This window comes from Diceros bicornis, chromosome 28 (genome assembly GCF_020826845.1).
Source record: "Diceros bicornis minor isolate mBicDic1 chromosome 28, mDicBic1.mat.cur, whole genome shotgun sequence".
In the NCBI taxonomy this organism is placed as follows: Eukaryota; Metazoa; Chordata; class Mammalia; order Perissodactyla; family Rhinocerotidae; genus Diceros; species Diceros bicornis.
In genome coordinates, this window is record NC_080767.1 from 9,896,929 (window position 1) to 9,922,961 (window position 26,033).

At 35.8% G+C, this 26,033-nt stretch overlaps 1 protein-coding gene across 4 annotated transcripts in view; it reads left to right on the plus strand.

Annotated features, from left to right (window-relative positions):
• Positions 1 to 26,033, plus strand: part of STX17 (syntaxin 17) — a 53,842-nt gene that overhangs the window by 25,889 nt on the left and 1,920 nt on the right. For all 4 annotated transcript variants that reach the window (XM_058523647.1, XM_058523646.1, XM_058523645.1 and 1 more), the window contains exons 4-7: positions 11,144 to 11,369; positions 18,599 to 18,714; positions 18,793 to 18,843; positions 25,939 to 26,025. In XM_058523647.1, coding sequence (XP_058379630.1) covers positions 11,144 to 11,369; positions 18,599 to 18,714; positions 18,793 to 18,843; positions 25,939 to 26,025 — 480 coding nt within the window. The remainder of the gene's footprint in view (positions 1 to 11,143; positions 11,370 to 18,598; positions 18,715 to 18,792; positions 18,844 to 25,938; positions 26,026 to 26,033) is intronic.

Genomic DNA, 26,033 nt, shown 5'->3' on the forward strand with positions numbered 1-26,033 from the left:
GGATTTTATTTCTCTTGGATAAGTACTTATGAGTGGAATGGCTGGATCATATAGTAGTTGTTCTTTAACTTTTTAAGAAACTGCTAAACTGTTTTCCAAAATGGTTGTACCATTTTATCTTCCCACCAGTTCCTCCATATCCTTGCCAACATTTGGTTAATCTTTTTAATTTTAGCCATTTTAATAGGTCTGTAGTGGCATCTCATTGTGATTTTAATTTTCATTTGATTAACGATGTTTCTGTTTTATCTTGAATTAATCGAGTATTTTCCATTCCATTTTATCTCCTTTCTTGTCTTGCAAGCTATAACTCTGTTATTTTAGTGGTTGCTTTAGGGTTTATAGTATACATCCTATTAGAGTTTATCTTCAAGTGATATTATACTATTTCACATATGTTTAAGAAACTTACAATATACTTCTATTTCTCCCCTCCCAGTCTTTATATTATTGTTGTCATATGTTTTACTTATACATATGTTATATACTTCATAATGTTTAAATAGTCAGTCATGTTTTTTAAGTGATTTAGATATTAAGGGGAAAAAATCTTAATATTTACCTTTGTTATTTCCATTTCTGGTGTGTTTAATGCCTTTGTGTAAACCCATATTTCCATCTGGTATCATTTTCCTTTTGCCTGAAAGACTTCCTTTAACATTTCTTGGAGTGCAGTTCTGCTGGTGATGAATTCTTTCATCTTTTATATATCTGAAAGCCTTTATTTGGCTTTTGGTTTTTAAAGGAATTTTGCTGTATGTAGAATTCTATATTCTAATCTTTTTTCATTCAATACTTTAAAGATGTTTGATTTTCTTTTCACTTGTTTTGTTTCCAATGGGAAATCTGTTTTATACTTATCTTTGTTATTCTGTATGTAATATGTCTCTCTTCTTTGGCTGCTTTTCTGATTTTTCCCTTTATCACTGGTTTTGAGCACTTTGATTATGATGATCCTTGGTGGAGTTTTCTTCATGTTTCTTGTTCTGAATTTGTTGAGCTTCTTGGATCTCTAGGTTTATAATTTGCATCTAATTTGGAAATGTTTTGGCCATTATTTCTTCAAATATTTTTCTGTCCCCTCCCGTCTCTCTTTTCTAGGGCCTCCAATTACACATATGTTAGACTAATTGAAGTTATCTCACAGCTTACTGAGGCTCTTTTAAATTTTTTGAATTCTTTTTTCTCTGTGTGTTTCATTTTGGATAGCTTCTATTTCTATGCCTTCATGTTCGCTAATCCTAGCAGTAGTAGTGTCTAATCTGTTAATCCATTCAGTGTATTTTTCTTCTCACATATTGTAGTTTTAAACTCTAGAATTTTGATTTGGGTCTTTTTTTAATATCTTCTATGTCTCTAGTTAACTTTTTGAACATATGGAATATAATTATAATAACTGTTTTTATATCCTTCTTTGCTAATGCTAATATCTATGTCAATTCTGAGTCAGTTTCAATCATTTGATCATTCTTTTCATTGTGGATCATATTTTCCTATTTCTTTGTATGTCTGGTAGTTTTTGACTGGGTGGCCTTTGCCTAACTGGGTGCTAGATATTTTTATGTTCCTATATATCTTTTTGAGCTTTGTTCTGGAATATAGTTAAGTTACTTGGAAACATTTTGGTCCTTTTGGGTCTTATTTTTGTGATTTATTAGGCTTTACTGGAGCAGTGCTTGGTCTAGGGCTAATTATTTCCCCGCTACTGAAGTAAAACCTTTCTGAGTGTTCTGCCCTGTGAATTAAGAATTTTTCCAGTTTAGCTGGTGGGAACAGACACTGTTTCCAGCTTTGAATGAGTGCTAGGCGCTGTTCCCTCTAATTTTTTTGTATGATTTTTTCTCCTAACCTTGGATCGTGTCCTCATATACATGTTCTGATCAGTTCTCTATTGATTACTTGGGGATTACTCTCTGCATATCTCCAGGGTTCTCTTTCTGTGCAGCCCTCTCCTCTCCAGTACTCTGTTCTGCAAACTTTGCAGAAGCAGAAACCCATTATTATGTTTTGAAACTGCAAATAGAATAGGTTTAACAGTTTTTTTCTTTGGGATAAGAAAACATTAGCATTAAGAAAGACTTTGTGACCAAATTTTGAAACTGAGTGAACAAGTTGGAAATTGTTACTACAGTAATAATTGACTGAAGAACATTACCTTGACTTTTGTAGAAACTTGATCAGCCTAGTCTCCATAGCACAGGTGATGCAGAACTTTTTCAGAACAGAGATTTCTGGGACTCACCTTAGAGATTCTGATTCAGTAGATTTCAGACCATATTTGGAAAGATACTGCTCTGCAGAGAGTATATCCTAGTTCCATAGGTAGCATAAATAGAAAAAAAAAATTCAATCATGGAACTTGTAGAGGTAAAATATGACTCATGATTTTACTAGGAGAAATATAGAACACTTGAGCTATATACTTCAAAAAAATTTTTTAGGGGCTGGTCCAGTTGCATAGTGGTTAAGTTTGGGCACTCCGCTTTGGCAGCCTGGGGTTCATGGGTTTGGATCCTGGGCGTGGACCTACACACTGCTCATCACACCATGCCGTGGCAGTGTCCTATATACAAAATAGAGGAGGATTGGCACAGACGTTAGCTCAGGGACAATCTTCCTCAAGCAAAAAGAGGAAGACTGGCAACAGATGTTAGCTTGGGGCCAGTCTTCCTCACATACACAAAAAAATTTTAGAGAATTTACAAGAGAGAAGCAATAGAAAAGAGAGGGAATGAGGAGGAGAGAGGGAGAAGTGAGGATAGTAGACAAAAGTTAGGAGAAAAGAAGGAAAGATTAGAGAGAAGCAAGGCCAGGTAGAGAATGGAACAGAAGATAGAATAGTAAATTCCAAAATGAATGTTATTAGCAGGTAAATTGTTTTAGGTTATTATGTGCTTCAGAGGAATTTAAACTTAAACTTTGCTTTGAAATATTCCTGAGCTGATTAATTAGGATTTAGGATGCTTGACCTCTACTCTGACTGTCAGAGGTACTGTAGAACCTCAGGAGAAAATTAAATCTAAGGCACCATCAATTGAAAGAGACACCATTATTTTGTGTACCTCTAAGAAAGAAAAAGTACTGCCAGTTAAATGTGGCATGTTGCTTTTTTACCATTCATTTTAAGATACATTCCCATTTCAGAGATGTTAAAATGTGGGAAAGATATTTTGTCCTAAAATTGGTGAACTATAGTGTTTAGACAGCTTCTACTCTTCTACTCCACCTCTGTCTTTTCCCAATCTATTCTGTTTAGTATGTTCTATTTTCCCAGTATTACTCTTCAGGGACAGCTCAAATCTCACCTCCTTCATGAAGCCTGTCTAGATCCTTAAAGTAAAATGTTTCAAGTTTCCTTTGAGCGTGTTTCTTATGCTTCTTTCAATTTTGAATATTTCTCCTTAATAGAGAATCAAAAGCAAAACAGGAGTTAAGTAGTTCTGCTTTTTCTGCATCATCTGTTAGCATTATACCATCTGCCCCAAGCAGTAGGCCTAAACCTTCCTGCTTTTCTTCTTGCTCTACATGTATTTTTTAAATCCTTTTTATTGTTCTTAACATTTTTCACCAGCCTCCGCTCATTCTGGGCTCTTTCTTACATGATTCCCCTTGTTTCACACCACTCTTTTGTATTCATCCTTGTTCACATGCCTTTCTTTTCATTTCTTTTTTTTTTTTCTTAAATAAGTCTCTTAAAATTCTGAACTTATCATAGCACACCTTACACAACCATATTGGATTCTTAAGATGCCATTTTCTTTTCTTTATTTTCAGATTAACTTTTTTTTTATGTTGTCAGAATTTTACTTTTTAGAAACTCTCTCTTTTAAAAAAGATCTTCTTCTCACGATATAATTTCTGCTATGGCATCATACACTATTTTCTCTGAAGTTAATTCACTTCCTTAAAGTATCAGTTTCCAGTATTCCTTTTTGTAACTAATATGAACTCCAAGATGGCATGGTTGCTTTCTCCCATGGGTTTCATTTCCGCTTCACTATTTTATGCTTGTATGTCAGAATTAATTCCAAAAAAGTAGTTCCTTTCATTGTTTCTTCCAACTAATGAAAGATGAAATGTTTCATATGCAGTAACTTTTATTATCTAGGGAAAAATTCTAGCTGGTTTCTTTTTTTTCTTTGCTGAGGAGGATTTGCCCTGAGCTAACATCTGTTGCCAATCTTGCTTTTTGCTTGAGGAAGATTCACCCTGAGCTAATATCTGTGCCAGTCTTCCTCTATTTTGTATGTGGGTTGCCATCACAGCATGGCCACCAACAGGTGGTGTAGTTCTGTGCCCAGGAACCGAACCTGGGCCACCGAAGTGGAGCATGCCAAACTTAACCACTAGGCCACGGGGCTGGCCCCTCTAGCTGGTTTCTTGATAGTTGGAGATCCCTGTTTTTCTTGGACCACTGCTTTGCCACTTTGTAAGAGATATTAAGAAAGCATTCATTCACCATGTTTATTGAATCAAACTGTATATCAGGGATCAAACATGGCCTTGAGGATACAATGTTGAAGAAAAGAGGCATGGTCTCTGTTCCTGAAAATGAATGAATTAATATCTTTTATCCAGCAAGGTGGTACCTAACATACTTCCACAATGAGATTGCCACTCAGTTTTACCCCTACCCAAATGCTTTCAATCCTTAGGTTAATTGACCATACAGGTTAATATAATATTCTTGTCTAAAAATATTATTACAGTTTTTTACTGTGAAATATAGCATACATGCTATAAAATGCATAAAACATAAATATACACCTAAACAAATTGCTATGCTCAAATCAAGAAATAGACTGTTACCAGCATCCTAGAAGCCTTTCATAGCCTCTTCCCAGTTATAACCACCTTTCTCCCCCCAAAAGTAATCACTATCTTGATTTATGTGGTAACTGCTGTTTAGCTTTTCTGTATAGTTTTACCACCAAAATGTATCATTAAGACTATAGTTTAATTTAGTTTGTCTTTGAACATTATATAAATTGGATTAAACAGAATATATCTTTTGTTTCTGGCTTGAGATTTACCTATGTTGCCTATAGCAGTAGTTCGTTCATTTTCATTGCTGTATGTTTATTCCATTGTATGAGTTTACCATTGTGTATCCATTCTATTGATGGATGTTTGGGTTGTTTTCAGTTTCTATTACAAATGCTATTGACATTCTTGTATATTTTTACTGGTACACATGTGCATACATTTCTGTTGAGTATATTCCTAGAACAGGAATTGCTGGTTCATCATGCATCCTTATTTTCAACTTTAGTAGATAACGCCAAACTATTTTCCAAGAAATAGTTGTACTAATTTTACACTCCTTGCAGCAGTGAATGCAAGTTCCTTTGGGCGCCACATCCTCACTAATATTTAGCAAAGTCAGACTTTAATTTTAGTTGTTCTGATGGGTAACTAATTACAGTTTAATTTACATTTACCTGATTATTAGTAAGGTTAAGTCTTATTTGTTTATGAGAAGTGCCCATTTAGGGTTTCTTGGCCACATTTCTTTGGGTTGTTTGTCTTTTTCTTACTGATCTGTAAGAGTTCTTTTTTCTGCCTGTGTATGTGTTGCAATTATCTTCTTCCACTCAGTGGTTAACCTTTTCACTGTCTTAGTTGTGTCCCTTGATGACTGGAAATTCATTTAATTTAATATAGTCAAGGTTGTCAATCTTTTATGGTTGGTGCTTTTTGTGCCACATTTAAGAGGTCTTTCCTACCCCAACATGGTGAAGATATTCTTCTGTTGTCTTGCCTATCACATTTAGGTCTACAGTCCATCTGGTTGATTATTGTGTATGGTGTGAGGTGGTGTATCCAGTTTTATTTTTTCCCATATGGACACTCGAATGACCAGGCACCATGTTTTGGAAAGATCATCTTTCCCAGCACTGCCCTGCAGTGCCACCTTTGTCATAAATCCAGTGCATATATATTTGGGTTGTTTCTGGGCTGTTTCATTGGTGTATTTGTCTATTCTTTCACCAGTTCCACACTGTCTTAATTACTGTGGCTTTATAATCAGTCGATATTTAATAGAGGACGTTCTCCTACTTCTTCAAAGCTAGTCTCAGCCCTGTATATGCATTTCCAAATACATTTTAGAATCAGCTTTTCGAGTTCCACCAAAACAAAACAAAGAACCTTTTTCAAATTTATTCTAATTTATTGAATCTATGTATTATTGAACCTATTTAAATTTTATTCAATTTTATTGAATTAATAGATATTGAATTTATGGATTAAGTAGATTTATTGACTCTATTGATCTATAGATGTCTATCAAAGTGACATCTTTGCAATACTGAGTTCTCTGATCCATGAACATATGAACACGTTTTATCTATTGGTTTATTATTATTGTTATATTTTTTATATGATGCTGGATTTAAATTGCTGACATTTTCTTTAGGAATTTTGCATCTTATTCATGAGTGAGACTGCTCTGAATTCTTCCTTTTTCTTGTTCTGCTTGTTGAGTTTTGGTATCAAGGTTTACTATCATGAAATGAGTTAGAAAATGTTCTTTTTCTGTTCTCTTGAAGAATTAGTATAATTACCTTTAAACCTTTGGAAGAAGTGGCCAGTGAAGCCATCTGTGCTGGAGTTTTTGGTTTGTTTGTTTAGTTTTGGTTTTCCATATGTCTGTGGGCAGGCAGGGGAGTTTCAAAACATACATTTCGTTTCTTTAATAGTTATATGACTATTCAAATTTCTATTTCTTGTCACTTTTGGTAAGTTATAGTTTTCTAGGAATTTATCCATTTCATCTGACTTTTCTAGTTTATTGACATAAATGTGTTCATAATATCCTCTCATTATCTTTTTAATATCTGAAAGATCAGTAGTGATGTCCCCTTTTTTTCATTTCTGATTTTGGTTACTTGTACCTTCTGTATTTTTTTAACTACTTCTCAGTGAGATTTACCAATTTTATTAGTCTTCTAAAATCAAATTTTGGCTTTTTTAACCTGTTGTAGGCTTGTTTTTTCTATTTCGTGGAATTTGTGTTCACATCTTTGTTACTTTCTCCTTTCTCTGCATTTATTTTTGCTGTTTGTTTTCTAGGTTGTTGAGATGGATGTTTCATTTATTATTTTCAGCCTTTCTTCTTTTCTAATATATATACATTTAGAGGTGTAAATTTCTACTGTTTCAACTGTCTTTAAGTATTAGTATGCATTATTTTTCTAATTCAGTTCAAAGCATTTTTAATTTTCATTGTGATTTCTTCTTTGCCTTGTGGATTATTTATAAGTGTCTTTCTTCGTTTCCAGACATATAGTGTTTCTAGGTATATTTTTGTTAGTGATTTCAAGTTTAATTTTATTATGATCAGAGTACATGGTCTGTATGATATGAACTTTTTTTTCGCCTGAGGAAGATTCGCCCTGAGCTAACACCTGTTGCCAATCTTCCTCCTTTTTTTTTGCTTGAGGAAGATTCAACCTAAGCTAACATCTGTGCCACCCTTACTCTATTTTGTATGTGGGTCACCGCCACAGCATGGCTGATGAGTGGTGTAGGTCCATGCCCAGGATCTGAACCAGCAAACCTGGGCTGCCGAAGTAGAGCGCACCGAACTCAACCACTACACCATGTGGCTGGCCCCAATGTCAATATTTTTGAAATTGGTTGAAATTTACTTTAAGACTGTATATAACCATTTTTTTTTTTTCAAGATTGACCCGGAGCTAACATCTGTTGCCAATCTTTCTCTCTTTTTTTGTTTTTTTGAGATTGGCCCTAAGCTAACATCTGTTGCCAATCTTATTTTTCATCCCCTCCCCAAAGCCCCAGTACCTAGTTGTATATTCTAGTTGTAGGTCCTTCTACTTCTGTGTGAGCCACCACCACAGCATGACCCCTGACAGATGAGTGGTGTGGTTCTGTGCCCGGGAGCCGAACCTGGGCTGCTGAAGTAGAGTGCACTAAACTTTAACCACTAGGCCATCAGGGCTGGCTCCCCAATTTTTGTAAATGTTCTCTGTGGGGTTTTTTAAGAGGTATATTGTCAAATTGTTGGGTATAATGTTTTATTCAATTCCTAATTCAAGTTTGTGTTACCATTATTGTTCAAATTCTCTATACTGTACTTTTGTCCATTTGTTCTATCAAATACTGAAAGAGGTATTGAAGCCCTCTATTATGATTGTGGATTTGTTTATTTCTCTTTATAGTTATGTCAATTTTTGCATTATGTATATTGTGGCTATGTTATTAGGTACTCCTAACTTTAGAATTATATATTCCAGGGCTGGCCCCATGGCTTAGCGGTTAAATGCGTGTGCTCCGCTGCTGATGGCCTGGGTTCGGATCCCAGGCGCACACTAACACACCGCTTCTCCGGCCATGCTGAGGCCGCGTCCCACATACAGCAACTAGAAGGATGTGCAGCTATGACATACAGCTATCTACTGGGGCTTTGGGGGGAAAAAAAAAAAAGAATTATATATTCCTGATGAAGATACTATCAAGTGATTTTCTTTATTTCTAGTAATGTTGTGGCTTTAAGGTCTATTTTTTATGATATTAATATTGCTACAGCAGGTTTTTTTTTTTGTGAGGAGAATCAGCCCTGAGCTAACATCCATGCTAATCCTCCTCTTTTTGCTGAGGAAGACCGGCTCTGAGCTAACATCTATTGCCAATCCTCCTCCTTTTTTTTTCCCTTTTTCTCCCCAAAGCCCCAGTAGATAGTTGTATGTCACAGTTGCACATCCTTCTAGTTGCTGTATGTGGGACACCGCATCAGCATGGCCAGACAAGCGGTGAGTTGGTGTGCGCCCAGGATCTGAACCCAGGCTGCCAGTAGTAGAGCACGCGCACTTAACTGCTAAGCCACAGGGCTGGCCCCTACAGCAGGTTTTCTTTGGGGGTGGAGTGTTAGATTTACATGATTTATCTTTTTCATCCTTTTACTTTGAACCATGTTTCTTTATGTTTTAGATATATTCTTGAGTTTTATGTTTTTTCCAGTCTGAAAATCTTTATCTTTTAACTGGAACACTTATTCCGTTTATATTTAGTGTAATTGTTGATATATTTGGGTTTAAATCTTCCACTCTATTGTCTGCTTTCTTCTTCTTCCACCTATTTTTTGTTCCTTTTCATGTTCATTTTTACTTTCTTTTGGACTGATCTTGTATTTTTTTATTGACCCAATTGTTCATCTGTTAGTTTTAGAATTATATACTCTTTTACTAGAATTCCAGCAAACGCCCATAAACAATACAGATTATACAGGTACCTGGGGATATTTTAGTTCTATATGTGCCCCCAAATTAAATGTGATTTTTATGTATTTTAACTTTATATATATATTTAAAATCCCCAAGACATTATTATTATTGTTTTAGTCTAGTTACTGGTCACCTCGATTTACCTACACTTTTACTATCTTTTAATGCTCTGCATTTCTTTCTTTCTTTGTCTAAAATGTCTTTATTTTACCTTTGGTCTTGAAGGATATTTTTGCTGGGTATTGAGTTTTAGATTGATAGTAATTTTCTTTCCATATTTTGAATATATCATTCTGCTGTCTCCTAGCTTTCATTGTTGCTTTGAGAAGTCTTATTATAACCTTATTGTTTCTTTGTCTGGTCTTTATTCTGGTCTTCTGGGGGCAGCACTGCCTTTTTTTTTTGTCTTCGCTGTTCAAGGTTTATTTGGTGTTTTTATTGGTATGACACTTGGGTAGTTGGTTGCATTATTTCTACATAGATTTTTCTTTTTACGTTATATAACATTATACACTATTGTAATACATGTAGTACACAAAATAAGATCCTTTAGAATAGTCATGCATAAAACATGCAGTATTGGATTTATACATTGGATCCCAGGATGTGATTGACTGGAGGAAAAAAAAATTGGACTAGGCCTATTAGGTGAAGGAACCAGAAGTTATATAACACACGGTGAACACACATCTGGTCTGAAAGGCATGTGCGGCATGTGCAACATTGGCAGTGCTGCCTCCGAGGTGGTGGAACTATTTTGCAAGAAATTGTATTGTCTCTAGTTCCTTTTGAGCTCCTTTTGACACATCTTTCTCCCACACCTTTTCTTTTTTTCTTTCTTGGCTAAATGTGCTTTTCTTTTTATTTACTCTTCTCAGAATTCATTGACCTTTTTGAATCTGTGGATTGATGTCTTTCTTCAGTTTTTGGAAAATTCTGTTATTACTATTGAAATTTATTTTCTGTCCTTTTCTTCTAGGATTCTAAATATATGTATATTGTTGTACCTTTCTCCAGCTGTATCCTCTAGGTTGCTTACCTTCTCTTCTGTATTTTATTTTTTACTTTTTTTGTTTGTTTTTTTACTTAGTTTCTTCATATCTGGTTTCTAGTTTACTTTCTTTCTTGAGTTGGGTCTAATGTGCAGCTAAGCTCATTTATTTATTTGTTTCTTTGGGACACTATTTTTATTTTGTTTTGTTTTTTTATTTTTTTTTATTTTTAATGATTTTTTTTTTTTTTTGTGAGGAAGATCAGCCCTGTGCTAACATCTGCCAATACTCCTCTTTTTTTTGCTGAGGAAGACTGGCCCTGGGCTAACATCCATGCCCATCTTCCTCCACTTTATATGGCATGCCGCCACAGCATGGCTTGCCAAGCAGTGTGTGGGTGCACGCCTGGAATCCAAACCGATGGACCCCGGGCCACTGCAGCGGAGCACGTGCACTTAACTGCTTGCACCACCGGGCCAGCCCCATGGGACACTATTTTTAAATGATAGAATATTCATTCTTTTTTAAAATCTCTTTAAAAATGTGTGGAAGGACTGGGTTAAGAGAAGTGGTGGGATTGGTGAAGTGGGGAAATCATTGAGTTTTTCTTGATGTGTTTCTGTAGTGTTTGATTTATTATGAAGAACATTTGTTACTTTTGTAATAATCACATTTAGTGAAGGAAAAAAATGCTAAATAAATTCAAAGTGTGAGGATGTGAGTTCTAAAAGAAGCTGGATTTGGCCAGAAATGTGAAATGTAGAAAAGTATTATGTGTACCTTCTATCGTAGAGAATACTTGTAATCATTTTCATTCACAACCATTATCACAAATTACCTCTGAAAATAAAGATATTTTATGGTAAGAGGTGGTGGCTTTAATGATTCTTTTTTCTTTTGTAGCAACTCCGCTCCAATATTCGAGAAATGGAGAAGCTTTGTTTGAAAGTCCAAAAGGATGATCTAGGACTTCTGAAGAGAATGATAGATCCTGTTAAAGAAGAAGCCTCAGCAGCAACAGCAGAATTTCTCCAACTCCATCTGGAATCTGTAGAAGAACTTAAGAAACAATTTAATGATGAAGAAACTTTATTACAGCCTTCTCTGACCAGATCCATGACTGTTGGCGGTAATGTACTAAGTCTTATTCTTGATCATAAGTTCACCTCCTTGTATAGATATTGCAGATAATATTTAAGTCTCCGGGGATCACCTTCTATTCCAATATGCTACATTCTTGGACCCTGAGTGTGCCTGGAAATGCATACCCTAGAAGTTTTTCAGGATAAATCTTTTGAGGCTATGCTGTGTAGAGTGGAACTTCAGAGTTTCAAGTACTATTTGTCTGCATATTGAAAATAAATTTTAAAATATTTTCTAAAGAGAATGTCATCGTTGTCTGCAGAGTATTCCTCTCTCATCTCTAGGTGCAGGAGTGGCCTAGTCAGGCATGTTTATTTCTAGGGCATTATGATTTTCACAGTAGTGTTAGATCTGTCTCTCAGCCCAGTTTTCTGAATTTAAGTGAGAATATGAAAAAAAGTCTGCATTGGGTGTCATACCATCAACTTTTATGAAGTGATACTCTAAGAAACAGCCCATGAAACTTGTCATTATGAGGATAACTTGTCTTCTAAGGATATAATTGATAATTGTTGATTATACTATACTGATGTCTTTGTAAGGAACCCTGAAGAAAAATTCTTGGTTTAATTCATAGTAGTACTTCAAAGCAGTTGGTCTTTTTTTAATCTTGTGGGTATTGAATGGCAGAACTGATAAGATTTCTTTACTTGAGTTGTATACTAGAAAGCTTAAATCTGAATTTTTTAACCACCAAACGCCAAATTTTTAAACTATCCTGGCGTCATTTTATAATTGCTGACCTTGTTTTTTTGTCTTTGTTTTAGAGTTTCTCTTTTATTTTTAATTTATGCCATCTTGTTAAACTCTTTTATTTTTAATTTATGCCATCTTGTTACATTTTATGTATATTCTAAACTGCGTTGAATCTTTATGGAAAAGGTAGGGTATAAATAAATTACAAATTGGAATAGAATCTGAGAGATGGCTATACCTGTCCAGTTTTCCTCTTTTCGTTTACATAGGAGGCTCCTGTACCTCTCCCTGTCTCCAAAACCAGATTATTTTTAACGTTAGATTTTCAGTGCTAATTATCCAGTAATTTACAGGAAAAAAAAAATTAGAAGAAACATTTAGGCCATCATCCAGACTTTCTGGGTAATCTTGCTTTTATTTTATCTTTAGTACCTAGCACATAGTACATGCTGCTTGGCACATAGTGGGCCATTAATAAATGTTTTATAAATATGAATGAATAAATATCTTTCTAGAGACAATTTTGTAATTTAAGATGTCCTATAGTCCCTTCACTCTGTGGATAACTGGTACCTCAAGTGTTGTTTTGGGAAGAAGGAAATGTTAGCACTCAAGCTTTGGTTGAAGAGTATTTGGGAAGAATGCTTTTTGATAGTTTGTAGTTACTATTTACATTATTCTGGTCATATATAATTATCACCACAGTTTTGATGAGGCTGAAAGCTGTTCTTATCATTTAGTGCAAATTGATACTTTATGTGCATGTTTAGGGAAACTGGGCTTTATAGCTCCACGTGGTTAAGGGGCCATCTTATCCACCCAGACATTGTGACAGTAGTGATGGCAGTAATAACAGTGAGGATATGCTGAATTTTCTGGAAAGAGTCGCTGGCATCAATCTCTTTTGCTATTTAGCTTTGAATTGCCCATCACCAGCAATTCCCTAGCAAACAAAAATTTTGAGTTCTATCTGAGAGTTTTCTTACACTATGATACCATTCTAATACTTGCTTTAATTTGCATTTTATTATTGCATTATTTGTGTTTCTACCAGTAGGACTGTTTGGGCTCAACAAAGTTGGGTTTATATATCATCAGAGGAATTGGATGATTATTAGAAGAAGGCAATTTACCCAGTTTGGTGGCAGTTAACTTCGTTGTAGGAAGCTGACTGGTGTAAAAAAAAAAAAAAAAAAAAAATACTGGCAAAATTTGAGGAAGCATGTGTACAGAGGAAATGAAAAAGATTGGGACAGAGCCAGAGGATGAGGGACAAGAAATAGTGGGTGAAAGTCATTTTCTAACTCTGTTGATTTTCAAACTTCTCAATTCATGGAACACCAGATTGGTTAAAGATTTAATCACTTGCTACCAGGAGAATCTACAAAATTAAATCTCTGTAAGTAGTGCTGATTTGATTGAGACAATCATTCCATTTATAAAATCAAATATCTAAGTTATACCTAAAACAGTATGCAGAATTTCAAATTCTGAATGATCTGCTGGTCAGACTGTGCTTTGACTTTGAATCCATTGCCAACATCAAGCAGTTAAAAGGAACTGTTGCACCAGGTACCTGACCATTTCACGGAATGTGAGAGTTTCTACTGGGTTGCCTTAAATCCAGAAATATTATTAACAAGTAACTGAGAGGATGGGAAAAAAGAAGAATAATGAAAAGAAAACAACTAATTTACATAAGACTTTAATAGTGGGGTAGGAATTGGGTTTGCTCCATGTGTGGTCTTTTTCTAGCTATAGACTCTTCTGTCATTCTACATGTTTTTATCTTGTACTCTCTGGTTTGTCCTTATTTTTGCTTTAGATACTCATTATAGTAGTGACAGCCTATACAGAAAAATGTGTTTGATTTGCATAGAAGTTAAGTGCCTTAAAATACTTTTTCCTTTAAAAATTCAATGTGATTCTAAATAAATAGGTTGGAAACATCACCAGAGATTCAGGAGCAATGTTGCCACATTTCCATGAGTGAGATCAAAATACAAAAATAGTTTTTCATTTACAGATAGAAATAACAAGTATAATAGGGAGGTTTATGTTCTTTGGAGAATGAAAGAAGCTTATTAAGTTTAGGAGGAAGCTGTGATGATTTTGCCATTTCTTTTGTCCAAATTCTGAGAGTTCCTAAAGCACATCTTCTCTGCCATTCTTGCTTGATCTGAGAAACTCCTTCGGTTTCGCTTGTGGTCTAGTTTCATTTTTAGCATATTGCTTCCCACCGAGAGAAGTGATGAGCCCACAAATTTGATTTGTATTTAGAAAGATGCATCATGTGATACAGAGTGAATCAGTGCTTCTCTCCATCTTTGTCTTTTCTTACTCACCATCCAACACACACACTTCACTAGCGCAGTAGGAACAGAATCTTATTACATTTTAAAGAAATATTCACAAAAGAAAAGAATCCAATCATAAAACTGCTGGAAACTTCAGACCAGCATGTTGAATTTGATGAAATAGTAGATTTTATCACAGGTGTATACGTGTACTGAACAGTTTTGTGAAACATGTAGATGGTTTTGTGTGTTATTCAGAAGATGTGTTTTCTATTGGTTTTAATTTTCTTAAAAATCCTCCTTTGCAGCTAAGTTAAGCCCTGACTTACAATTCATTTTATTTTGATAGGTAGATTTTATGTAGATGATCAGTAAATTAATTTAACTTATTTTTAAGCTGTCAGAACATGAAAAAATTCAGGAAATGCTTTTGAATTAATTTAGATTTATAATGAAACTTTTCCTAATGTTATAAAGTTTATATATATTGTGTTGTAATTCTTAGTAGAATCATTGCCCATCATGAAATATGGAGAGAGAGAGAACGAATGAATGAATGTATGAGTGTATGTATGTATGTTTGGACGTATAGAGAGAAGGGAAAAATCTTATGTCCCTGTTATTATTTCTCACTTCAACTAAAAATATCTTAATGGTTATTTGAGTTTATAGTCAATAATAAGATTTTAACACTGGAGTTTGAACAACAGTGGTAAGTGATATATATATATATCTTCTATGAACCCTTTACACCTGCAGTTGTTTGCATGTGGCTGAAACTATCTGAAATTATTATGTCATATAAAACAATAGCAATTTTGACTTCTGTGGACAGGATAAGAATTCCTCAGCCTTCTTTCCTGCAGCTTTAATCTGTCTCAGTGTTTTACCTCATCATGTCTGTAGCAATTTGTAAAAGTTAAAATCAATGGATGATCACTGAGGTAGTGATTTTTAAAACAAACTGGTATAAACAAATTACGGAAGTTGTAGAAATTAAAGAGTTTCCTTTCTTAATTATTAGTCATGCCTCGAATTGATTAGTGATGTTCAGAGTTGTAAGTTTACAGCAGAATTTTCCATGGAAGAGAACGGATTTCTTTGTTCTAAGACTCCATTTGAACTAAGACGCATACGCACTTTGGTTTCAAGTGAGACATAAATGACTTAAACATTTCTTATTTTTTACTGAGGGAAATCTTTTATGTTTGCTTAAAATGTCAAGTATTTCCCATCCCTTCATTTTTTAGATCAAGAATTTATGTATGATAATCTCTCTTCATTTTGTTATACACCCTGGCATACTTCATTTGAATCTTCTCTAATAGTACAAAGGTTATGGCTTAAGAAAATCTTTAGAGTGGGTGTTTTACTTATAAAGTTCTGCTTTACGTTGGGTCTAATTATAATGAAGTTGTCATTACTCATCATCCTTTCAAAGAAGTTGGAATTCTTATCCTTTCAAAGAAGTTGGAATTCTTATTACAATAGGAATATTAAGTGGAAGAAAGGTCTTAGAGTAATTCACTTATCTTGATTGAAATGAAAATGAAAGTGTCTTTACGTGATAACTTAGGACATACGGTAAATAACTCTTTTAAGCATTTGTAAAAATCATAGAGAGCTTTTAAAATATTGGATACTTGCCATAATGTTGTAATGTAAAACTTACTCTGTATCTGATACTTTTACTCTTCCTTTAAGATAAGGAAGTGCCTTCAGATAACTTAAGATTTAAAATTAAAAGAACACTATCAATTCTGATAAGGCTACAGATTACTTTTTAGTCAAGTGACTATGCCCTTCCTAAACAACTCAAACAGGTTTTTTCCCTTGAGAGGTAAAACAGTAATAAATTTTGAAAGTAAAATAGTAATGCAGTTTTATAAAATATATTTCAGTTATAGGCTAGGATGAAAAAAGAAATAAAGAGATGAACTTGGAGTTGTAATGACTTACTTTTAGGAATAGATCAGGTGTCACATGTCACTATGTCATTTCCCTGCTTATAACCCTTTAGTAGCTCTCCACTGTCTGCTAGATAAAGTCCAAAGTCTTTAACTGCCCTGCAAGGCCCCTGCTAACCATCTGTAATATCTTAATACTAGTAACTCTATGTCTTTTACTTTATGCTTTGACAAGACCAAACTGCTGATTTTATGTTAAGCTATATTGTTTCTTCTTTAAGGGCCTTTTTCATACTGGTCTCTCTACCTAGAATTTATATTTCTATCTTTGCCTAGTAAGATCATGTTTTTTAGGAAGCTGTTTTATAAACTGCACACCACACCAGCTGGGTCAGATGCCACCCCTAGCTTGGAACTGCCACAAAATAACTATATGTGTGTATATCTATTTATCTAGATAACAGTGCACTCTCTTACTATTTTAAGCTCATCTCTTTGTATGTCTAGCTCTTCTAGAATGTAAGTTCCATGAGAGCAGCTACTTTATATTACTCACTTTTTCATCCCAACACAATACATAATGCGTGCTCAGAAAATATTAAAGTGCTAGGTGTTTTGAGCTTGAAGTAAGGGGGGACAAAAGGAAAGTAGACCTTCAGATCTCTTCGTTCCTTTTCCACTGCCACTGTCCTGGAGCCTTCCAACTCATTTTTCACTCTCTAATTTTTTCACTTTTCAACTCCATCCTTAATCTGTTCTTCCCCCTGTAACTGTGGTTCCCTTTCTAAATCTGAAATCTGATTATGGCACCCTCCAGCTTCCCAATAGTCTCCAAATCCTTTTAATAGTTCCATATTGATCCTATGAGAAAGACAAAAAACTTTTTAACATAGTTTACAATGCCATGAATAATGTCACCTTAGATTTCCAGCCTCAACCTTTGCTTTTCTCTTGTCATAGTCTATGCTTCAGCTACACTGAACTCCTTTTAGTTGCCAAACCTATGCACATATTATTCTCCCTGACCTGAATACTCTCTGCTTCTCCCTCCATCCTTGCCCCAGTTCACCCAGATAGTTTCTGTTCATCCTCAGGCTTCAGCTTCAGAACCTGCTCAGACCACTCGTTCCTCCACAAGTCTGGGTTAAATACCTCTCTTCTGTGCTCACATGGCATTCCATACTTACCCATGTCATAGTTCTTATCAGACTGTGCTGAACTTGCCTGTTAACATGTCTGTGTCACACATTGTATAGTAGGCTCCAGTAATAATAGCAGCAGTAGCAATTGCAGTAGTAGTAGTAACTATTTATTAACCACTTGTACTTGATATATAAGCCAGGCATAGTACAAGGTAAATATCACCTTATTTTACAAATGAGGAAAATAAGTCAAAGAAATGAAATACTTTCCCAAGTCAAAGAGCTAGTAAATAGGCAAACCAGGATTCTAACCCCAGTCTTTCTGTCTAGGCCCATACTCCTAACCACTGTACTATGTTCACTCCTTGAAACTGAGTTTATGGTTTACCGTAGTGTCCCCAGCACTTTAGCACACTGATTGGCATATAGTAGGCATTTTATAAATATCAGTTTAATGAATAAATGATTGGTAAAACCAAAACAAGGAAATAAGGAAGACCTGAGGGTGTAGGGTGGAGCATAAATGAATTCATCATCATAGCAGTGTTTAATGAGGAAAGACTTACTGGGTTGATGACTTTTTAAAATTCAGAAAAGATGTAGAAACAATGGAGGCATAGGCCAGAAAATGACCCTGCGGAGAAGAAGGGTGACAGATGTACAAAAAGATACATATGGTAAGAGGTGTCAGTTTGATGACAAATTTATCGTTACCAAAAATGACTGATTTTCATTGCTAAAAACATATCACTTCTCTACTTTTAACACCTTGTGAATCTGATATTTATTACTAAAATAGCCAAAGAAGAGGTTAATGATTTAGCAATGAAAAGTGTTAAACCTATTTCTACTGGGTATCTCTTCATGGAACACTGGCCAAATAGAATAGTTCTCCTTTGGTGCTTCTTCCACTTCTAGCCTTAGTTATTCAGATTGGGTAGATAGTATTTGTAGCCATTTTTTAAGATGACTTTGTAGAATAATTAAAAAAATATTTGTTAACTAACCTGGGAAAAATCTGCTCATAGATAAAGCTATTTTTTATAGAATAATCAATTTACTTTTTAGTCTGAATTCAATTAGTAAGCATTTTACACGGCAATTGTTTTATGGAAATGCTGTTGCCTTCTAACAAAGCAAATAAACTCTAAACATGAGGCTGTGTTCATCCAGGAGCATTTCACACTACTGAAGCTGAAACTGATCCCCAGAGTATGACTCACATATATGCGTTGCCTGAAATTCCTCGAGATCAAAATGCTGCGGAATCATGGGAAACTTTAGAAGCGGTATGTTAAAAATTATTTTCCTTTTGGTAGCTGTGAGGCATAAAAGTAAGTAACTTCCTCTTTCTCTCTCTTTTTAAGGACTTAATTGAACTTAGCCAACTGGTCACTGATTTCTCTCTCCTAGTAAATGTAAGTATATAACTGTTATTGGCTCAGAGATGTTACATTAATAGATAAGAGGCTTTTATCAATCACTAGGCTTTTGATTAGAAATTTAATAGGAGTCACAATTTTTAAAATTAGTATTGAGCTATGGATAGAAGTCTAACTGTCCCCAAATTCCAGATCAATTCAATAAACATGTATTAAGCACTTGTTATATAAAAGGCACTATGTTAGATCCTTGGCATTGGCGATCTGACAAGATTGGATAAAGAAATAAATGAAGCCTGTTCTCTGCCTTCAGGAGTTTACAGTGGGTGAAGATAAGCTTGGACCCCTAAAACTGAAATTTCAAGCACGATTGTTAAATGCAAAAACAAGGTATTGAAAAGAAGCATTATCAGCTCCAAGGAGAAGCATTTAATTCCAAGGGAGAGAGGCAGGGGTTGTGAGGTGGAAGCGTTAAGGATAGCTTCACCAGATAGGTAGCATTGGCTTAAGTCTTGAAAATTGAGTAAAATGTCCACAGGTGGGAGTGCATTTGAAGACAGCTGAACGAAGCTGTGGAGTAGAGAAGTGTGTGGCCTCCTGGGAATGACAGGTACTGCGGTGTAACCAAAGCACAAGGGACCGTGGGCAAGCAAAGCAGAGACGGTGAGGGCCAGGTTGAGATAGCATTGAAGGCCATACCAAAGAATTTGGACTTTACTTTGTAGGAGCCAATATAGATTTTTGAGCAGGTTAGAGTGATGTGATCCAGTCTGTGTTTCAGAAAGACCACTGTTAGCGGAGTGAATAATAGCCTTAGAGAGGTGGAGATTGTAGGCGGGACAACTAGTTAGGAATCAGTTGCAAGAGTTTCACTGAGAGCAATGGCAGTGCAAGTAAAAAGATAAAGGAGAGCTGAGAGGTGTTTCTGGGATACACTTAGTAGAAATTGGAGGAAGATGAAAGAGTCAAAGATGAGAAACATTAAGGCTTTATTCTGCGTAATCGGGTAGCCAGTGATACTGTTAACATTGATTAGGGAACATAAAGTAGATTTGATGGGAAAGATAGATTTTCTGTCATTATTTTTTAAAATTATTTTTCCTTCCCAGGAATTATGGGAAGGTTGGATATATGGGTGTGTGTGTGTATATGTACGTACATAACAGGCTCAAGCCTGTTTCTGCTTATGCTTCTTTCTGGGTTTAGTTCTTTGTTCTTGATCAGACCATGATTTGAGGGTTGCACATCTTTGAGTTATGGTTTCCCTGACATCTGGCTTTAAAGTGTAACAAGTTCCTAGATCTCACAATCTCAGAATTGGAATTGGAAAGGACTTAAGAGGACTAGGCTAATCCTCCTACTCTTGCCCAGCTTCTCAGATAGATGGTTTTTGCCCATCTGTGAACAGTTGCAGTGCAGGGACACTTGCTACTTCAGCCATTCCATTTGGAGGCTCTAACTCTTACAAGTCATTCCTTATGTAAAGTGGGCTCTGCCCTGTAATAACTTCCCTCTGGTACTTTTGCCGTCTGGAGCCATATACTGAACAAGTTTTGTCTTTTTTCCATATAAATTTCTCAACTTTTTGACACCCAACATTATCTTTCCTCACCTACCCCACCTCACTGTATTTTCTTCTCTTAAGGACCCTTGACTCTCCAGTGTGTTCCTTCTAGAATATGATTTCTAGGCTTTTCAGAACCAGCCCCTTACTCTGCTTGTTTTCTAGTTTGTGGATTTTTCTTGAAATGTAATGCTAAAATTGAATGCAGTAAATTGTTTAAAGCTTTTTTCTTTTTTGATGCCTCTAAGTCAGAAAAAGCAAAATGATTGTAGTTTCTAGAGTAGGTATCTATACAATATATTAATATATTTGCATATAAAAGGGAATGATACAAGAACCCCAAAATATTTTTGTTTTTAGAATCAAGATTTATTCAATTATTGTAACTCATAATCTCTGATCTAATGTAGTTTGTAAAATTTATAATGTATGATTACACAAATATATACATTTGTCAAGTCATCAATATGTACACATATTAAAATGTATGAGTTATAATGTATGTAAATTATACCTCAATAAAGTTGATTTAAAAAACAAACTAAACATGTACAAAGTTCTTCTCATTCAGGACAAGTACATTTCCCTTCTGATGGGATACACTTGAAAGGAAAACTAAGGGTTTGTGGCCATATCCAATTAGGTTACGTAAGCAGCTCCTAACCCCTAATCTAAGGAAGATTCGTGCAGGAAGACTTTGGCTATAGCCATAGCGCTGTACAAATGTCCTATTTATAATAATCTGTGTAAGGACATGAGACAGAATGCTATTAGGCAAAAGCTCAAAGGAGAACCTCTGATTTCTGTTCCCAGGGTGACTGGAGTTCTCATGACCTCATGGTCAAGGACTCACAGAAGCTCCATTTAGGCACCAAATGACTTGGGAACATAACCAGAGTGACCACATCCTCTCATTATCATCACATGGACGTAGTATCTAAACAAATTAACCGTGTGTTTATGGAGCACTTTCTATGTGCATAGTACTGTGCTGAGCTCAATGAAGAATAGAGGATAGTATAAAAAAGAGCCTATAGTATAGTCGTGATAGTTGTGTGCAAGTACATGGTGAATGTACTTAATGTCACTGAACTGTACACTTAAAAATGGTTAAAATTGTAAATTTTATGTTGTATATATTTTTACCACAATAAAAAAGAACCTTCAAAGCCATTGAGAGATCCAAGTGTGGTCCAGGAGATGTTAATAAGTTAATATCTGCTAAGCACCCTGCTTGATCTTCTTCTACCTTTATTTCTCAAGTGCCCTCTTCTCTTCCTGTAACTGTGAAACCAGCCCTATTTCTAGTCAAGGGGAATTGAAAGAACTGTGGGCTAGTCGCTCTTGCTGCTGGTCCAGTTTTGTCTACCTTTTGCCTTATTCCCTATGGCTTTTTTAATCCAGTTTTACTCTGGATGCATAAAACCTGGGTTGTAATGAATTAGATCAGATTCCTCCACTTATTGCCTATGTGACCTTTGGGATGTTATTTTACAACAATGAGCTTTGTAAAATTAATCGGAAGACTAAATGAGATAATGTCTGTTACTTCCCATCCTCTTCCACTGACTCCAACTGCATTCCTGCTTTTGTTCCTCCCTTATTTTATTCCCTCTTTGGCTCTTTGCTTAGAATTCTACTCTCGCCACCACCATTACCTTTAGACATTTTAGTACTGTCATTCCTAAGTCTCTTTCCTATTGCTGAATCCCTTGATGTCAACATTTTGCTTACCTACTCTGTTTACCGCCTGCTCTAGACCAATATAATCCTTACTCTGCCTATATATCATAGTGTCTGTATGCTTGTTTCTGGGCTTTTCTGTGTATATAACTGCATAGAATCAAGGAGTATAGATTACATACCTTTGGAGTTCAGAACCAGGATAGCTCAATGTTATCTGGATTGGTCAAGCTCTAAGACTAGAGCTGACATTGAAAGCAGGCTGGAATTGAGAGTCAGAAATAAAGGAAAATACCTAGAGTTCTGGCGTTAGCTTCTTAAAGAAACCTGTAGCTTTCCAAGCACATTAATAAAACTACACAAGTTCTAGCAAAACTCTCCAAGAGAGAACATTTTTATGGATGTAAAAGGATTTCGGGATGGATTTGTTGAATGCATTATTATTGCTTGATACAGAGAATGCTGGGCCTACAAGTGTCCACAACAAGCATTCAAGGGAAAAACAATTCTTCATTAGTTTTGACTTCAAATGCCCAAATTGCACTCTACTTGACAAATATTAACTTAATAAATCACATTTTCTTCAAAATCTTAGGTGCTCCTATAACTGCTCATTAAGATTCACTTACTTTTTCAGGAAGGTAAGAGGACCTAATTCAATGTTTCTTAAAATAAAATTCTTAGACATATTCTTAGAGTCTTTTGAGAATTCTTTTCCTTTAAAAAGGGAAAAGTCTATATGTTACTCTAGTTTGAGAAACACTACAGTGTCTCTCATAAATGGTTTAGCTCATTGTTAAAGGGATGCTAAAAACATATATGAGGTGCCAAAGTATAAAATGTCAGGATGGGAGTTTGAAGATTGTCAAACGTGGGAGGCCCAGGCAGATGAAAGCAAACATAAGCAAATCAGAAGCAAAACGTGGAGGTTGGTAGATAGAGGTGAGGAGGTTCCTGAGCCACCGTCATTGTCAGGAGCTTGGTTTCCTGTACTGGGGTAAGTTTGTGTGTGTGTGGTTTGGCCCAGCGTAAAGAGCCGAGGACATAGTGGACAAGTGGTGACCAGATCCAGCTCTGAATGGAGTCTAGTTTGGCATTCCTTGGACGGTGATTGACAACTCTGACACCAGTTTGGTGCATAACCGTAATTGCTGTGCCACTGAGTCCTCACTCAGGAAGCAGAATTTGAAGATATGGGCAAAGTTTGGGATTCAAACCAAGCAAAATAGAGAAGGAGGAGGCAGATCTGTACAGTGAGGGGTGACTGTTGATCCCAGGATAGTGGCTGGTCTGCCGTCTGCGTTTTCTTCCTGCCCATATTAACTAAGCTTCCTGTTGTCAGTGAATAAGTACTTACGGGTGTGGGCTACTCCCCAGGGTGAAACAGGCCTCATCAAGTACTGGTGATTGCAGTGATGGGGAGCATTGCAGTTCAAGTAATCAGTGATCTCAGGCTTCATTTGGCCTTGTGGTCCTTTCTCCATTTTTTGTGAAGGATTTTTATGAAAAAATATTAAAATTTTTAAATTTAACTTTATTTTTTAAAAAAGTCATAGAGCTGCAAGATCCAACCTTTTTTGGAAGGAGCATTAAAAAATACTTCACTGAGGCCGTGAGATCACGTGTGGAGTATAGAAATGGCAATAATCCTGGCAGGCTCTGCCATCTTGATGGAATGATTTTGGGGCTGAGAGAAAGGAGACAGTCGGCTATTTTCCCTCTACCCCTCAACTCATCAAGATATGGAGGTTGATGATAGAGTTTTACCTCTGTGATTTATGTGCCAGCATAGACTTTCAGGCAAGAATGGAAAGTGTTGGGGATATCCCAAATAGAAACAATGATAGGGTGTCAGAAATCCAGAAAAGTCGGATATTATTAGTGCTGACGGTTATGCTTCTATGTCTTGGAAAAAGAAAGCTAACATTAAAGAAGTTTTATTGTCTGAGGAAAATAAAATTTGAGTGAATGAATGCTAGGCAAGGTCTAATATTTTAGTGCCCTAGAATTTTCAAGCATTATAGGAAAAAGTTGAATATATTTTTTGATAGAAAAGAATGATGGGAGTTAAGCTCTCTTGGGAAGATCAGTATGACTTTTTCTATTTTTCCCCTCATACTCTACAGATACTATCTCATTTTGTCCTCACGTCAGCTCTGTGAGGTAGAAGTGTCATTATCCTCACTTAACAGATGAGAATACTGACACGTAGAGAGCTTGAGTAATTTACCCAAGGGCCCACAGTGCTAGGGCTGGGATTTGAACACAGGACATCTGACCAAAAGTTGTGCCCTTAATCCTATTGTGAATATATACTGGTGGTTTTTAAAGTGTGAGAATCATGGACTTGCAGCATTGGCACCACCTGGGAACTCGTTAGAAATGCAGATTCTCAGGCCCCACCCCAAGCCTACTGAATCAAACTCTGGGGTTGGGACCCAGCAATCTGTGTTTTGCGAAGTCTTCCAGTTGATTCTGGTGCACACTCAAGTGTGAGATCCACTGTTGTATTTGTCTCTGACAGAGATCTTAGAAGGAAGACTTATAAAGGACTTTTTTTAGAGATTGTGTTGGAGATGTCAAGATAGTGGTGGAGAATATAGGAATAAAGGGATACCATCAAAGGTCTAACAGTGAAACGGTATATGCTTGGTGTATGAGAGGGAAGGAATGTCAGTAATGCTGATAGGAAGCAACTGTGAGGAAAAAATGAGCTGTGTTTGGGTTTCATGTTCTCAAGTGAAATGATGATTGGAATTAGAAGAGTGTTAGTTATATCTGCTTCAGTATAAGTGAAGACATCAGTTATATAAGGACAATCAGATACTTCAGGATTAAATTTTTTCACAATCATTTTTGTGAAGTTGGCATTTAGCTGGGATCTTTTTTTCTGTGAATTAAAAAAACTAGTCTGTATATTGATGTGATGGTGGTTACATGGGTTTATGCATTTGTCAGAAATCATCATACTATACCCTTAAAATAGGTGCATATTATTGTGTGTAAATTCTGTCTAAATAAAGTTGATTTAAAAATGGGAATGTGTTCCTGTGGCAAGTAGTGAGTTCCTGACACTGGAGGTGTTTGAGCAGAGGCTCAGTAACCGCTTGTCAGAATGTTGTGGTGGGGCCTCACACATCTGAGGGGAAATCACACTCAGTGACCTAAACGTTCCTTCTACCCAGCGAGTCCATGAGTCACAACTGCTGCGTGTCAGTGCAGGTGTTGCCATTTTATGTAGAATGCTTTAGTAATATATTTGATCTGAAACATTTTAACTTGTCATGATTTTAAAATGTATTAAAGTATACAGGTGTAAAACACAGGACAGTAAATTCATTCACTGCTCCCTACTACATATCACAAGTGGAAAGATTTCATGGCAGATCAAACCGTATTGTATTCCTATTCCTAAAACAAAATAATTTGTATTTATTGGATCAAGGGTGTTTTACTCCTAAGGCAAATTTGCCTGTTTTAAACTGAATCTTCAAAGAAGATGTTACGGAGGTTTTTTTGTTTGAATCTGTTTTTGTTTTTTTCCATCAAACCCAACATGACATGTAAATACTTATTTTGCATTTCTTTTCTCCTGGAAAGCAGAGTCATTTGGAGAACAATATGTTATGTTTGAATGAATTTTAGTGTGAGATGCTTTTTCCTATAAAGGTGCCACCCTTGTATTACCTAATAATTAAGTCACCTTTTTTGTGTACAAGTGAATTTGTACTTTTGACATGGTTTATCAGATGCTATTATTGAACCACTATTAAGACTACAAGGCTGCAGTACACGGGGCCCTGATTACAGGAATTAAAATAGTGTGTATTGGCTGACTGCTGCTCCCCAGCAGGAGCGCTCACTCATAATTCCTTTGCATCTAGTCTCAGCAGGAGAAGATTGACAGCATTGAAGACCATGTCAACACTGCTGCTGTGAATGTTGAAGTGGGAACCAAAAACTTGGGGAAGGTAAGATT